General features: G+C 40.7%; 1 protein-coding gene across 1 annotated transcript in view; it reads right to left on the reverse strand.

The window, feature by feature from the left end:
* LOC124171843 (tyrosine-protein phosphatase 99A) overlaps positions 1-16,351 on the reverse strand; it is a 1,017,936-nt gene extending 1,001,585 nt beyond the window's left edge. The window contains exon 1 of the mRNA XM_046551201.1: positions 15,769-16,351. Within this exon, the coding sequence (XP_046407157.1) occupies positions 15,769-15,856 (88 nt within the window). The 5' untranslated portion in view covers positions 15,857-16,351. The remainder of the gene's footprint in view (positions 1-15,768) is intronic.
* Between the last annotated feature and the right edge of the window lie 1,862 nt (positions 16,352-18,213).

Here is an 18,213-nt window from a genome sequence, read left to right on the forward strand (position 1 = left end):
GGGAGAGCCGAACCCAAATGGAGCGATATCGAGTGTCACTCGCGCGGTTTCCTTCCCAGCCGCCCCTCCCCCCCTTTGGCGAAAACCCAACTTAGATATTGAACGGCGCCAATACACAATGCGGAGCCGCCCCATTAGAAAAACCGTGGTTTCAAACTCAGAAGAACCCGCTTCACGTAATTGCATAGCCCAGTCCAAACCTCACCCAAAAAAAATTTAGTCTCTGATTAAACTCGAGACGCCGCACAGAAATATTGAGCCGACATTTCAATATAAATATGTATCAAGGATGTAATTGGTTATAATTAATAATATTTAATGTTCAGATAGGAATATATGCGCGGTTATATCTTAATCAAGATATGGAGAAAGAAAAGCATAAGTAGTCATTAACATATCCAAAGCACGTTTATTTAACTAGCTAGCATGCTGTCTTTCGTTTAGTAAAACGAATGAAATTCAAAAACGGCCAATATATTCCAATCTTAGGAAGTGGTAACTGCGATACTATTTTTTTAAGATTTAAAAACAGTAAATTTTGAATACGTACTAGCTTACCACCAATTCCACGGGAAATATGGAAACATAATTCCAGTTATCACATTCACTTAAATCCTTGGTTTCAATTTCGGAAGAACCCCCTACGCGCAATTACATAATACCCCAGCACAAACCTCGCCCAAAAACGAATCAGACATCCCTTGCTTCCCGCAACCTTCTAACCCAATGGACGACTACCCGCAATTCAGCCACCCGCAAACTGCGTGGTCATCTTTCCCATATCCTCATTTAGCACTCAACCTCAAAACCAATCAGCCACCTCCCAAAATCCTTTATTCATTCACTCCGTATTACAGTCGGACAAAAGGTTCTCAGCGTGACGGACAGAACGAAATCATCTTCGGCTCATAGCCTTGCCCTTACCGACCCCTAATACCCCTAGTGCCCCTTCCTCTTCGCCACATTTGGGCCTTACCTTTGGGACTGCCCTAATCGACCTCGCCTCCTGCCGAGGCGGAGAAGAGAATACCTTCAAAGCAGTCATTGGGAGATTAAGATTAGGCAAGGAGACTCATCAAGGACCCTGGACGGACGAAGAACGTTGTTAAGAGTTTCCGCCGAGCTATATCTGGATATGTTCACAATGAGGACAATGAATAAGAGGGGCTCACTGCATCGGCTGCTCTTATCTGAATCATCAGCTGGCCATTTTCTCCTCAAACAAGTCATTCAAATGATAAATTATTTTCAAAATGTTCACCTCCATATTAGTTCAATGATAATAATTTATGCAGTTAAATCCACGTATTTATGTAAAATCAAAGTGTGCTTACAAGACGTATAATTAACAATCGATGCCAGTTTGCTGTTTTTTATGAGATCAGAGCATAAAAATATTTGTCTTAGCATAATACTGCGTGTAAATATAGCAAAATAACCTTAAGGTTTATTCCTAGGTTCATTACGAAAACGTGTTATGTGGGCTATGTTACAATAAAAATGCATCTGATATCTACTGTTTTCGATAATTTTCTATACTTAAAGGAGATAGGGAACTAAACACAACTTGGAAATCAAAGGGACGGCATGGGGGAGAAAGCAACTGGGTAACCTAATGAACCAAGCTTCATATCATTCAGCATATTCGGTCAAAATTCTCCATATTGATTTGAAAAAGCTATTAATTATATATTATTAATTCTCACTTATTAGTTTCTCCAATTTAATGTGACTACGATTTAAAATATGCCTTTTTTTTCTTAAATATATTGAATCTAGTTTAACATCGTTTTAAGTGAAAATTAATTATGAAATGCAATTCAGGAAAACTGGTGAGGACTTGGAATGAGGACACGAAATAACTCACGTCGTTTATAATAATAATGGAGCAAGTTTTGTTACTTCCACATTTTTATTACACAAGAACAGTTTCGGGGGTTAGGCCATTTTAAGTACTACGTGTCTCCTATTTTTAACTCAAAGTACGACTCACCACTCACGAAACAAATATCAGATTTCAAGCGTTACATTTAAATTTTCTCCTGATAAAACTGGCAAATTTTTTCGCTCAAACTATTTTATGGCCACACAACTGAAATTTTACGAAATGATTTATGTGGCTTAAAAGAAAAAAGTTTTCGCAGTCGATCAAGCGTAAATGTAGGCAAACGCGTACATTTGAAACATATTGACTGTCATTTTGTTTGCACTCTGGTATGCCAGAAGGGTCTGGCATTCCGGGGGCAGGTTTTAATGGTTTATATCACTATAAATCAGTGATTCAACCCGAAGGTTGCTATGGTTTGGGTAGGGTAGAGCTCATCCCAAAGTAAGCCAACAGGGCATGTGAAAATCACGCATGTAGGAGGGCGAGTTCCTCTCCCTGGCAACTCGGTTTCGAGGATTTTTTTTTCTTTTCGAAGATTTGCCCGAAATAGGTTGATGTGTACGATATCATTTGTTTGTGAGTGGGCTGGATTGGAACTATACAGGTTTGTATCTTAATCAAATTGCCTCCATCTGAAAACTAAATTAACTATTGAGGCTGGAGAATCAAATTTAATTATTAGATAAATAATAGATAGAATAATTTCCATGGAACATAACAGACAGATTTACCACTGACCATAAACCCACACTCGCAGACGCCACCATTCCAAGACGCTCACGCCATCACTAATCCCTAAAATACGCATATTTTCACTCCCTCATGATATGCCCCGTCAAGTAGCTGAGTTTTTCAATGGTCTTAATACAAAAAGACAAATTTCCGACATTTAATGATAACAATCACAGCTAATTACACGGCTCTTAAGTGGAAAATGAAAACAAGGGTCTTTTGGCTTTTCAAACTCCCGCCGCCTGATTCGTTTCGTGGACGACACCTAGCGCTACCTTCGACTCACCGTCGGTTGATCACGTAAAGCCGGCAGCAAGACGAGATGATGGGGTCGACGTCAGTCAAGCAAGGAAGGCAAACAGGAGTGGAACTGCGAGGAGTTTATTGTACTAACTAGTGTAAAAAATTAAAAGAATAATTTTCAATATCTATTACACCACTTCCTCGACCATCTTCAAAAACCAGCAGGCGTTTTAAAATCATCATCGGCAACATTGTCTATTCAAATTTAAGCTCCTTGCCGCTTGTTGAACCCAAAATATCGAAATGGCAAATCTCTTTCATTGGCCCATTATCATATGTTGTACCCAATGCTATACCGAGAAATTATTGTAAAATAATTTTGCAGATAAATTAGCATTTTATTGAAAAATGAAAATGATGCAATAGATAAGAATTAAAATATGGTGTGCATGAAATGAAATGTGATTCATGTGAATACATATATCGGCTGAACGACAAGGAATTTCTAAATAAGGACTAAAGTGCACTACACGTGTTGGAAGAACGACGGGGATTCATCAGCCTTAGTCACACAACTCCTGGAGACCTCCCGGGGTATTGGAGCAGCTATCAGCTAGAATTTCATTTTATTGAGTAAGGGAGGAGGAGGGTGAATTCCCTGGAAATGCGTAAAATACACCTTCAACAAAACCACCTCCTCAACGACTTAACTTTCCTCAACGCATCCCCCTTATCACTTATCCCCATACCAACCGCCGCAAAAACCCAGCGAGGAACATTAATATATAAACCTTGATTTTCCTCCTCCACACTCCACTCAACCAACCCACCTTAAGAGTCTCATTGGATATACAAGACTTACTAATCTGAGAATCATATACTTGAAAATTACCTCTTATCCGAAACCGCTTGTGTGTGATAAATCTGTGAAAGTGGCAAAAGTTGTTCTATTATCATTATAGACTAATTCCACCACAGAGCACCTTCAAGCTTTGATTTGATTTTCATATCTTGTATGTAAATTAATCTCCAACTTAACTAGCCTTTTTTTAATTAAATAAGATTTAAACACCTATTTGGCTACAATAACAGGATGGGGTTAGCAAATATTATTTCATGCATGGCTTAGAGCTGGCACATCATATATATGACCTAATTATTTGCAATTCCCATGGAAAAACTCATCAAACTAATCTCAATGACCTCAAATTTTACTAAAAATATACATTAGAAATATCTATGGTATTGCCTCATTCATTATGTAGGCTAAGTGCAGTGATTTCTAACATCATCATATAACAATGAATAATTCTGTTAATTTGAAATAAAAAAATATGTGCTTCTCCGAACTATTCGTCACGAAAAAATAGTATCTCAAATTCTAAGCTTTATTATAATTTACTGGTTCTATCAAATTAATTTCAACATCCCTTCACCATACGTGGTCAATTCCAAATCCTGATCATTGTCTATTGTTTTATCCGTACACCAATCACGGTAAATGCTGCCTTGGCGGCACCATGTGAGTAATTCATATGCACTGTACTTCGTTTTTCGCCATGGAAAGTATAAAAACGCAATAAAGGTTTAATAATTAAAAATAAAAGGAATGACTTGAGCGAAAAAAGCAATTACATGGTCCAACAGTGAATCAAGATAGTGAAGTTATGCATCAATTTACGCTTTCACAACCACCTGTAATGAACCAAGAAGAAATGTCTTTGAAGGGTAGTAAACGAGAATATATCTGTAACTCATGCCACAAAAATTTGAATGTTTATCGATATCAACCATTGGCCTAGGGATATAAATTAATTTCAATAAGAAAAATATTTTTGTAAAAGTAAATATTGAAACGTGGAATACAGAAAAAGATTGTCATTTTACAAATAGACACCTAGAGAGTAAAATTAGCTACGAGAGAAAAAATGCCTTGAGTTAAAATAACATAACATATAACATAACTTAATGGGCACAGAATAAAAATAAAGTTACAGAAATAACATCAGTAGAACTAAGTGAACAGGAAAAGGTACGCAGTTGAATAGCAAAAAATCACCCTTGGAAAGTAGCGGGAGGGCTATGATGACAAACGAAGGTTCGATTTATGTAAGGGGCAGTGGTCATTGGCGGCCAAGTCAGAAAGATTTTTAAATCGATCCCCATCAGTCAGCCGTCCACGCGGGCGGCAATATATCTGATCCTCGAAAAAGGTCCGTGATGACTTTGGGAGTCAGGGGAGAAAAATCGCGCGGATAGGAGAGCCCGGACAAAAGTTATCCGAACGTCGGATCGAAAGTATGGGGCGAGGGAGGATTTGGGAGCGTGGTGGGCGGGTACCTCTTAGTTCCGAGTCTCCAATTCTGTTTCCAAATAAAAGTTAGAAGCCCCGAGAGCGCTTCGAACGATTTTTAATGGCATCTGACGTGGGAAGACGAGCCGTCGGCCCTCCGATATCGGCCCGTCCGCTCGCGAGGTCAGCGATAAATAAATAACGCGCGGGACACTTCACCTGCTCGCGGATGCCTCCCCGCCCCTGGCCCAATAATCGGCAGGGCCCCTCCCTGCCCCACGACCACCGTTTGGAGGCCATCCGGAGAGGATTACGCCAGGGAGCGGTGGGGCCCCGGGGAAGAACTGCCCCTCCCCCAAACAGCCCCCGATGTGGGCATACCAGAGTGCATACAGAATGACAGACAGTATGTTTCCAATGCACGCGTTCACCTAAACATTACGTTTGATCGACGGAGAGAACTTTTTTCTTTTAAGGCACATTAATCATTTACGGAGAACTTCGGCAGAAGGTAACGTCAACTATGCGAAAATAGTAAAATTTCAGTCGGGTGACTATAAAGTTATTTGCGCGAAAATAATTACCCATTTGATTAGGAGAAACTTTGAATGTAAATCTTGAAATTTGGTATTCTTTTCGAGGAAAGATCGACTGGAGAAATTACAAGCTTCATAGTACTTTGATATTCCATTCCTCAACCTCGGATGTTCGTTCTAAACGAGAACAATCGAAGTGATATAATAATTGTTGAACTGAATTTATTGAAAAAATATGCCCTTGCAAATAATTTTTCACGAATTATTTATTTTGACAGCTAAAATCAACAATGACTAAACATAGAAAGTGATATGTTTCAGTCAAACACGCTATGCAAAAGAAGTTGATGCTCAATCAAATTAAAATAAATCAGCTCCACTTAAAGCTAAGTATTTAATGCTGATGAAAATTCTACTCTTGAGGAAAACTCATTGAAAAATATGAATCTACATTATGAGTGAGAGCATTATTTCATTCAGGACTCCAAAAATGTTCCTATTAATATGGCTACACCATATCCACATCAAGTACATGACACAATACACATACATATTATGTTTGATTGACGAAGTGAACTTTTTTCTTAAACCACATATATCATTTACTGAGAACTTCAGCACAAGGTAACTCCAATTATTGGAAAAACAACAATTTCAAAAGATGGCCATTAAACTAATTCACGTGAAAAATACCCTATTTGATTAGGATAATATTTAAGACTTACGCTTGAAATCTGATGTTGGTTTCGTGGAGAAATCAACTGAAAAAAAGAAAATCTTCGAAATATTTTCATGAAATTCCATTCATCAACTTTGGATGTTAGTTTTAATTGTGAACCATATAAGAGAGAATTAAATATTTAAAAATCTGAAAAAATGCAAAACTTTATGGAAAATTATATACCCCACCAAATTATTTTACGCGGCTCTTTGGAAAACTCAAATTACCAATAGCTAAGCAAAGAAAGAGAAAATTTTAAGTAAATCAAGCTACAAACAAGATGGGAATCATTGATGAAATGAAACATGACAAACTCAATTAAAGGCAATGCGATATACATGAAAATTCTACTCATGAGGAAAACTCATTTTTAAAAAAGGAACCCGCGATATGAGATATTTTTTTATCAGGATACAAAAATATTCCTCACAATATGGTCATAAGTTATCCACATCAAGGACATACACTAACTGCGTATTTCTAAAGCACACAAATTATGTCCGCTAAAAGAGGCTCCAAAAAAGAACAAATAATAAATGTTAGGTCCAACAAGGATACATTAATGGAGTTTAAATTGTAAAATATGGTTTTGTTGCATGTAATTTTGACGAACAAACAGAAGGATATTGTACGCTATAGGTGTACATTAAAAAAATATGTCTGGTGCACATTTTTCTGTTGAGAATTACATGACCGAAACAGACTAATGCAGTTGAACGTTTAATAATGAATAATAACCTGCCATAGGCCATGGGATATTCCTTTTCTTATAGACGAAGAACAAATATGTAAAAATGAACAAGTTGTCGAGTTATGATTTTCCGCCAACGGAGTAAATAACTAAGTTTAGCTACAGCACTTATACATTTTAAAGCTCAGAATTAATTTATTTTAACACATTTATAGAACATGAACGAATTGGAGGCCTAAAAACTATCTCAGAATGTGTTTATGCATGAAAATCAGTGGATGTAAAGTAAAAATAAAAATATTTCTTAAAATATTTAATATTCCTATCGTATATATTTCTCAGCACTAAACTCTAATTACATAAATCAAAACCTGAGATAACCTATCATAAGCAGTTTATTACGCCAAACAATAAAAAAAAATCCGCTTCCATTACCACATTATTTAGTGCTACGGAAGTTTACTGCGCACCAGTGAGAAAAAAGAGAACGAAAACTTTAGGTATCCTATCGTGCATCTTCACGTCATGATATTGCGAGAAAAATCAGGTAAAAAACTATTTCCTAAATCAGTATAATACTCCCCTAGGCCTGAGCTTTTCAAATGATGAGAAAAATTAATGGAATTATTTGAATAATTTCTTTTCTATATTCAGATGCTTTGAATAATTTTTTTCCGTTTCCTGCAATAAAATAGTGTAGACATCTTAATAAGTGAAAACAGCCTCATAAAATACACCGATCATTATAAAATGTTAAGCCCCTAAAACTCCGCTACCCCGGTAAGCGGACGGAACAGTTGAATTCGCCCTAACGTAGACTTACTTTCCTGCCCTTTGCTTTGAACGTAACACAGCTAGAGCGACGTCTATGCGAACTCAATTCGCATTACCCTAACGCCCATATGCCGAGCGCAATGTAATGATGCATGGGTGAGTCTGACGAATGACTAAGTGGCAGTCGCAGCAGATGAGGAACACTGGAGCCAAAACGAATTCATCAGGGTAAGTGATGGGCCCTCGTAACCCGCCATTCCCGTTTATACCGCGTAAAAGTAGTCTCCTTAATTACTAAAGGGACATGAATAAGCACAATGATAACTCCCAGAACACTGCCTGACTACAACACCAGCTATACTCTGCGCGATTACGGATCATTACAAACTACTTCCACCGAGTGTACTGCTTCGTTCTAAGCTACTCCAAAATGTATTTAATTATATTCTACTGTCATAACAGAGAAAACAGAACTAAAAACTTAGTTTACAAAGTTCATAAGCGTGGAAAAAGGATGATATTGAGAAATATACTTCCCATAATAACCTTTGCAGTTGAAGTGTTTTAAAGCTGTATCATGTGGTGGTGTAATTAAAGTTTCTCATACTTAGTTAAACGAATAACTTTTAGGACCTTTCGGCATTATCTTCGGGTATTTTGATAATAAGAAGGTAGTCTCGCTATCACACGGAAGTATCGCCGATCGAACACTAAAAAACGCGAGGGAAAAATCAGAAAAGAAAATACTATGTATTTGAAAACTAAATACTATCTATTCATTGCAAATTAAGAGATTTATCAAAGAAAATATGTAAATCCTCCGTATCTGTCTCATAAATAAAAGATAGTACGACCTCACTAATCTTAATGCTTTCTTTGTGGCCGGTCTGATAATTGTAAAATTACTATTCGATACTAGCGATGAGTTACTTCAAAATTTCTTGCAGGAAAACTAATGACGACTCTCGCTCCATGGGTATTTTTTGTGACTCATTACTCGTTGAAAAACGTATACGATTCTCTTAAAACTTTAAGGGTGGATGAAGAATAACCTTTTAAACATTTTGCCGCATCCAAAATTTTAACTAGGCATTTTAATACGCCAAATTTTATCCATGAGACCAAGGAAATTGTCGAAAAGAGTTAACTCTACATCATCTGAAAATGTCAAGACAATGCCGTGTGATATAAACGAGTAATTCTTCTAAAGATACATATACGACTCTTCAAAAGAGAGCGATACGTTCTCTTCACTAACTTTTAATTTGAAAGATTCTCTTTGAAAAAAATAATTACTCCAAAGCCAATTAGCCCCCGAAGAAAGACGACAAAGAGCTACTACCACCGGCAACAGCCTCAATCGGAATCGCGTTCAATGCATACGAGAATGCCCATTGCGGGAATTTCCGGGCCGCAGACAGATTACGTCGCTTCCTTTTCATTTGAGATTCGCAATTTGTTTGTTGACGAGCTAGTCATCCCGGGGGCCTTTATATGGGCCCTTTACCCTGCGACCACCTAACCCCACAGGTCACCAATGTCTGCCTCCACACCCTGCCCACTCACGTCCTGCCCCCGCAGCTTGCCCGGAAAAGATAGAGCAAGACACGCCGCCGCCACCACCCTCGGGGGCGGTCAACCGCGGAGTTGCCCTCTATGCCACCTCCACCCCCGCGGCACAGCCATCTCTACCCCCACCCTCCCCCGACGAGTCAATTGCGATCCGTGTTCTCATGTCTCGCAAGGACGCCCCCCCACCTCCCTGCCCCCTGTCACCCCCGCTCACTCAAGACGGCAAAACCAATCGATGGCGTGGTCAAACTCATCGCCACATCCCGCTCTCGGCAACCCATCCAACTTGCCGACGCACTCCTGCACAAACTCCGCAACACGCGTGGAGGCTCTCCGCAGCAAACCGACGCACAAGTGCACTGTCGCGGGGAAAACAATTGTCCGGATTCAACCGAAGGTAGGTTGGAACGAGCTTCATCACGGTAAACTTGTTTAGAAACGTCCTGCGTGGGACTACGCTAAATTTTGAGTGAAATATTTACAAAATAATTGTTAAAAATCAAATTCTCGTTCATGTTAGCACCACTCGAGATGATTTAGAGGAAAAAAGAAACGATATACAAGTAAACTCATTTCTTTATCCACCTCAGATAATTTGTAACCACTGGCACTATAGTGAAAATGAACTTAATATGACGCCTATTCGTTCAAACTAGTTTCAATACAACAAAATTGAGCGGATACAAAATTATTTTTCCTCTATTCAATTAGGGTATGGGCTGTCTTCTATACCTTGCGAAAAGTGCGTAAAAATCTGAAAAGCAGGATTTATTCCTATAGAAACAGGTTTCTCTCGCTCGGAAGTACTTTTTAATTCTAGCAAAATCCTGCAGGAGCCTTATATTTTCGAAAACACTCCCCTCACCTCAATGCGCCTCGCAGCATATATTAAAAATTGGAACCCCCCAATACAAATCCAATTCCAAAACTATACGCAGAAAATCACTTTAACTGGAGCACGAAGCCTTCATAATAAAGCAAAAATCATGAATCGGGAATTTAACCCACCCCATCAAAAGCACTGCCACATTGAACTTACTTTGCTTTCTTGAATTCTACCTTACTCAAACTCAGGGTCCACTGGGAATTAAATTGATTATTTTAGTAAAGATTTCATTTTATTTGTAAATTTGTTGACCTGTCCTTTATGAGCTGTTTTGAATTTGGGTGATGGATGTAACGTGATTATTTGACATTTTTGAACTTGATTCCCCATAACAAAAAAACGAATTCATTATTAAAAACTTTATAAAAATTGAGGTCATAGCAATAAGCAGCATCATTAAAGGCTAAAATATAGTGAAGATAACTATCGTGCTTATTAGCTCCAGGAAATAATTCTCAAAGATTGAAAGCAGGGCACCCCTCGGTATCCTTAGTTATTCAAGGTGATTTTACAATATTTCATGCTACTACATGTTACACCAAAATAATACCCTTTTCTCTCTGTGCAACTCACAGAAAGTATTATTTAAGCCACAATAGGTGCGAAACCTCCAACAACTAGACAGTTGTGCGAGATAGTTATTACGGGAACCGAATCGTAGACCACTGTTCCGGAGAACGCTTTGGGTGATACGCTATACAAAATACTTATTTCCTTATAAAAATTGAGGGAATATGCGATGCTAAAATGAACGCTGTTTCGGTCAATCAAGGACTGCAATTCAACGGAATTGAAGCTACAAGAAGAATACTACACTCAGTCCATTCCCCCGACGGCACTTAGATTTTTACTAACTGCGGAATGCTTAATGACCAGGTAGGCAAATAAGCGCGATATTTATTTCATTTAATGCTTTTAGCCATTACTACTGCTGTCTATTGTAATTACCTCAATTTTTATTAAATATTTTCAATAAACTCTTTTTTGGTAGGAATGTGATTAAAAATTTTTGACAACTTCTCATATTACTTTCATCACCTACATTGAATTCGCCACAAAGAGGGCGGCCCGAAGAATTTACGAGTAAAATAAAATCTCAACTAACATAATAATTAAAAAATTAAATGACTTTAGGACCCGGATTCACAGTGAAGTAGAGTTCACCAAGGAAATTACACAATTTTCACGATCACTGCGAAAGATTTTAAACCATCCCTCCCTGAACTTCGCGTCGGCAACTAGCGCGGAAAATAGCCAAGGGTCTCCAATATGCAGGTCCACACGTCCTCCGTCGGCCGTAGCCGTGACCAAATCCCTTTTCCGGGGGCCTCCATATCAAATCGCCCCCCTGACACGGAATAATCCGTCACGCTTCTGCCATCCTCGTACCCATCCGGAGACGTCGACGCGGGAAAAAACTTGTCGGAGCGCCAAAAATTCGCAAAATGAAGGATATTTCCCCGCCAGCGCCGCTCTACGACGCTAAACGGCATCGCTTAGGAAAAGTAAACGAGTGTCGGAGTAGACGAGGGAGGCGGGCGGCGGAAATGTTTGCCACATTGTGGTGGGCGGGGAAGCCCCGTGTGACGACGTCGTCGCCTGAGGAATTCAAAAGGAGTCGCCAGCATCGCTTGATAAGGGACAAAAAATGCGAACGCTGCTCTCGTTTTCGGCGACAAAAAATTACAAGGGGAGGATGCCACCGACGAGGATGGGTCATTCGGGCGAAGATTACCACGTCGTTACCCGGTCCCAAATCGAACTTTGGATTAAATATTACGCGATTTCATGCCGCTTTTATCGCATTTCCCGGTGACGTGGGATGGCGGGACAATTTCTACAGATAGTGCGCGAATCACCAATTCTATCTCGCGCATAGAATACTTTGATTAAATTCTTCAAATGAGATATGACCGACAAATTCCACTCCCAGCACGTCATGATATGCTCCGCGGCATTATATCCCAATCCCATCCAATTCTCATCCCCATTATTTTCGACTATGCTAAGGTTGATGATTGTATTTTTTAAGCAATTTCCTCGATAATTAACCCAAAGAAATGGAACAACAAGCGGTAGCTTATAAGGCCAACCGACAATTAATCTGTCTCTCCTCCATTTTAAAATTATTGCGAGTTTTTTCAAAATTAATTAATACAAATATCCCTGATTTCGATTAAATTTAAAATAAAGCTGGAATATCTTCAATGTTATATGAGCGGGTGAGAAGCCAGTGAGCGTTCACACGTGATTTCACTTTTCTAAAAAGACTTAGGTACAAAAATTAGGCATAAGTAACAAACGAGATCAATTAGATAATTAGGGGTGCATTTTATTTTCCACTCGATGTCAGCACAGAACAGAGACTTATATCCCTTTCCAAACAAGTTTTTCTGTTTTTCTTGTAACAATTAAGGTTACTTAACTACGTTGAGAAAAATATCACTTGTACCCTTTGGCTTCTCACCCTCTCATATGATTCATCACGTGGAAATAAATTATATTTATTTTTATTTCCAACTACCCATTGGAATAACTCATCCCATCCCCCGTTCTACCTGAATGCTCCTATGCTTCATCCGAAATCATTCTAAATACACTTTCCGAAATATTATGAATCAGAGGTTGCATCAAAATCATGAACAAAACTTATGTTAATATATTAACTATTTGCATGAAAAGTCTATGTAAAAAGGCAAAGCTTTCACTAAGAAATCAATTGAGGCCATATGCTAAGGGAGGCATAATTTCTATTTGCGCGATTTCGTCTTACTATGAATAAATTGATGGAATTGAAAGTTTTAAAGCCTTATCTCTTGGTCTAGTTTCCATATTTTTGTCGTTTATGATTTTTTTTAAACCAATTACTGGTTTCGAAGACTTTAAAAATTCCTCATTTTCCTAAAGCGTTCATACAAGGGGGAGCATTTAATTAACTTAATCCTGTTGTGCTTGTCTGAGATAAATTTCCAATAGTTTCACCGTCTGAATTTCCTCATCCTTCTCCGTAAAATAGACCTCCTTTCAAAATGCGAGTACGCGATGTCTTACAAAAAATCTTAAATCATCCTTTTTCCATCCAACTGATACCTGATCTTTAACTTGAGCAGTTGTTATCATTCTGCAGTAGATAGAATACTTCCTTTCCCTACCGGTAATGATTTCCACCCCGTTTTAAAATAACAGGCTTAGCGGAATCATTTAACGCTTTCGCTTTCCTACACACGTAGAAGCTCGTATCAAAATTCGACGCAAATAAACACGCCTTTCTTCTCCAATACATCGGCAATCTCTAACAAATGACGCGCCAACGCTGGAAAGTTAGAAAGTAAGTGTAAGCTGATGAAATCACTATTTCTTCAACCTCAAGCGAGCAAGGATCAGGCGCGTATTGGAAAAAGGAGAATCAATCCAAGGACACCTGACCTAAAGTTTAATATTCAGGTGAGACGCACCTGCCTCGCAGGCATGTGTTGAAGCCAGACCCTTGCAGGCTTCACGCCTGAAGAGTGCTGGTAGGCCCGCTCGTTAAGGAAGGTGCCAAAAAAGTGAGAGGGGACAAAAAACGCAAATAAATAAAGACGAATGATCTAAGTGTTTGGTGACTTGTCGGATACGACTTGAAGCGCCTTTCTCGACCGGAAACTTTTCCCATAAAATAGTCATGAAAAGATATCGCGCTCAGATCTGGAGGATAGTGGAATAGGAATATAGATAGGAGGAAGTGTTGAGATACATTGCATCTTACTGAAAATTTCTTTTTCCATTTTGAGCCGCAAGAAGTCCAAAAGAAGCAGCGCGATATGCGTGTCGGGACTACTAACGCGCTGTTCCACGCGACGAATGATAAGTCGAGATCATGCATAATTTCCGTTGATGAATGATGTTTTCGTCATCATTTACCATCGTATTTGGTGGCATGCGATCACAGGGACATTTTTACTTAATCACCAGCCGCTTTGCTCCATTGGACTGGATTCCTTGGTGGACGACTGAAAATAAGTTCTCAAAACAAAAATTCCACATTGCAATGTGATGCATGATGAGAAATACGATGATGAATGCTGAATGTTACGAGGATAAAAAAGATTTAAAACATGTTAGGTAAAATTACAGAATCATAATTACTTACTCAGTGTTGACACCAATACATTGTCATTGACTCCACAACTGCGCGATGAAGGATATCTTTCCATCGAGATGCTAATCATTTCGTGGGCCATCTTAGCATCGAAGACATTTAAAGGAACAATATTTTCTCATTGCCTCTCCTCCAAGAGGCTCTTCCTTACTTTATTCCTGGATAAAACTTTTTTAATTATAAGATGTTTGACTTAAAGTTGGCCTGGCTCTCATGGTTGCTAAGTCCGACGCCGTGAAGACTCAAGAAAAGTGTTTGCAAACGAGGGAAGGGAAAGTGATTGACGAGATCCGCATGCCGAAGGTGGGATTTTTCATTGATGGGATACTTCTTTTCTCACTGTTTTCGGTGAACAGTGGGAGTGGAAAGGAGAGGGGAGGACTTGGGGTGGCTGAAAGTCATTTCGCAACAAACAGAAACATGAAGAGTACGACAGTGAAGCAATTGCAGAAACACAACATCAATAGCAATACACGGATATGCTTTTCAACAACTTAAGGCTTAATTCGTATTCAGAAAAATCAGTGGAGATATCACGCAAATTATCTTGTGACAGCATATTTTATCATAAATCGTGAGAAAATATTTAGGTAAAATTTGAGCATTGAAGAAAAAAATTTACTTGCTTATACATCAAGATAGAATGAATTGACTTATCGTTACAAAAAAATCAATCAATGCATACGGATCTTCGAAGTTTTGGAATAAAAATTACGAAAAATTAAATGGACTTGATTCTTTTCATTTCACCATATAAATGAGAAAGCATTATTATTTATCGGCTCAAGCAAAAACAAGAGTGGGAAAGTGATCATTAAATAAGAAACCTAATCTTAAGCGTTCGGACAAAGCTTTTTGATGGACAGAATAGTTGTCAAGAGCTGGCAAGCTCAAATTTGCCAACGTCCCGTCTCCGACGCGCACCAGTGCGACGGTCGCAACACTGCCGTGGCGGGAGCGTGCTTCGCAGCCGCCGCCAGGCCGGACGGCCACGGAACACCAAGCAACGAGAGACAGTGAGGCGAATATACCTTGCCATTCTCGGGAAAGCACGTGGAACAGACAGGCAGCGCTGGATAGGGATTGAGTGAGGGACGGGGTTTCCCCTTTTTTCCACACAAGCAGGGAACGGTGAAATAGACGTTTAAACACCTGAATGCGAATATCACCACTCGGAAAGACACGTGCGGAAACACAGGGTAACACATGGGCCACTGACACTGGGGATATGACGGGGTCGTGCACACACAGCAAACTCACACCAACACACATAGAAACCGCAGGCACTTACCAAAAACCCTCGCTCCATTGCCTTCGTGCAATCCAAGTAAGCAGATGTACGTGGCAAAGAGCAAATCCATGATGAAATGACGACACATTGGGTGTCTGTACGTCAGTTTGGACGATGGTTGTCTAGAATGGTTGTTTACGACCGGTGGTCGAGGTTTCCTTTCCTTCTCCCTCTTCGTCCCAAGGAATTGCGGCAGCAAATGCCTCAACTCGACCACCGTCTTTGGATCCTCTCCCTGAAGGGAAGAAAGTGATTGTCTTTAGTTTTACGTCTGCTTTCCCAAAGGGTTCCGAACCCTAAGGATCGTCGTCCCGCCTCCTGCCTTCTCTCCTCCTCAAATAGTTCGAACAGCTGCTGAGGGCGAATGAGACAGAGTATTCGGCCGCTGGTCTTCCACCTGAGCGCCCGGGGCTTCGAGCCTCGCGTCCGCAGGGACCACCGCGTCCGGGATGGTCGGGTGGGGCAGCTTCTTGATGCGTTCAGTGGTAGAGTCCTTAGTTCGCTGAGCCAAGGGCCGCCTTTGGCATGGTCCCGAGAGAAGGGGGAGTGTAAGCTCGCAGGCCAGTCCGAGAGAAGAGCGATGCCCGAAGTCCCGCCAGCAACTGGGCCCCTCCACGGGATGCGCGCCTATATGACTCGGCGGCGACGCCTGCGCCGTCGGCCCACCACAGCCGGAGTGGGGCGTCGGGGTCGGGAGGCGTCGTCGGTGGTGGGAAGGGGCAGGATTGCCGCCCCCCCTGGCTGCCCCGTCGCATCCCCCGCGTGGCCCAGGTGGTGTCGGGGGCAGGGGGTTTGTGTGCGAGCGGGTCGGGGGTTGATCAGCGCGCTCATTTGAGGCGGTGGGAGGCTTGGAGGTGGGGGTCTGTTGGGGGCCGCGAGTGGGGGCTGCAAGTGGGGGAAGGCCTCGGGCCCGAGGGTGGGGGACTTCGCGGACAGGTCACACCATCAGTCTCTATCCCGCTGTCACCCGTCGTTTGAAGGGAGTCTTTTTAATTGTTTAAAATCCCCTCTTGCACCCGATGTTTTTCTTTTTAATTTATTCATTTCCTCCTCTCTCTCTCTCCGGAAGCCGGGTTTAAAAACTTTTTAATTTCGGTGATTTGTGATTGAAATCGGATTACTGGACGCGTGCCAATGGTATTTCGGCGCCGATGGGTCTTGAGTTTGCGCCGGGGAAGTTGAGCCGGCGGCTCCGGGCAACGGCGCGCGTTTATTTTCTTGCTTTTTTATATTCCACAAAGTTCAACCTCATCCACCCTTTTTATCCCATAAGAGGAGAATGGTGGAATTTGCGAGCGGCAACGGAGGTCGTGTCTAAAAATACAGGAGTGGCAGTGCAGCGCGGTGAACCATCCGTGGCCAACGGACACAATCTCTCGCCTTCACAGTAAAAGTACACACAGAGTGTTTTGATAGTTCCCAGAGCATTGTAAGACGAGTGAGGAGAGGGATAATATTAATTAAATTAGACCATAGTCAACTGCCTCGGTAATATTGACGAGAGCCTAGTCAGCCAAGATATTTCTAAGTAAATCCAACGTATTTTGATTGAAGTGGTTGCGTAAAAATCTGCCTACTCCATAAATTTCACAATTCCATGATTGCGCATCGGAAAAAGTGAAATTCACATGTACATATTAGATGATTTCCCCACGTAGATCTAAATTTCGGACAGTTTTAATTTTCATGTTTCTATTATGGAAGAGTGGTAGCCTTACGTTGAGCGACGTCTGATGATTGGAAGGTTTCAGTTATCTCTGGTGAATCCATTGGACACTTACAATGAATCCTCACTTTATGTGCATTGTCTGTCACGGGTGAGCTCTATTCTAACCTATCTAAATCAACCTTCTTATGAATCATTGAATGAGCAATCTTTCCATTTTAGAAGGTGACTACTTGCTTCAAGCAACGAATCAGGTCTACTCATCGATTGATCGGAATGGTTTTTCAGATGCCTGAGACTAGGTCATTGATTTGAAATCTATTTTAGGCAATGAAAACGGTCATATGTGATCAATTTCGCAAAATTATCTTACCTTCAAAATATCCTATGGAATTTTACTAAGGACTTTAGAGTGACAAAACACACTGCTCTGATCCTGATAGCCCCCAGGGTAACTGTCTCTAACTCCTCCCTGCAGCCATTTTCTATTATGAGCTCCTTACTGTTTTCACTTCCGTGAGCGGTTATGCACAGATGACAGCTGAGCGCATACAAATTTGATGTAAACGAAACACGCACCACCTTGCCGATCACGCAACTGTTGATTCAATGATTGAGCGCGCTGATTTTCCTCCAATTCCCCGCCCGCAATCTCCGCTCAGGCAGTGACACATCGGCCGCTGACAACGAGAATAATATATCCACCGGCAGCGGATGCCGCGTTTGATTCGGGCGGCGAAGAGCCCGCGGCCGAGAGGACTGAGGTGCGGTGCTCGGCC

The sequence above is a fragment of the Ischnura elegans genome, chromosome X (assembly GCF_921293095.1).
Source record: "Ischnura elegans chromosome X, ioIscEleg1.1, whole genome shotgun sequence".
NCBI classification, from domain to species: Eukaryota; Metazoa; Arthropoda; class Insecta; order Odonata; family Coenagrionidae; genus Ischnura; species Ischnura elegans.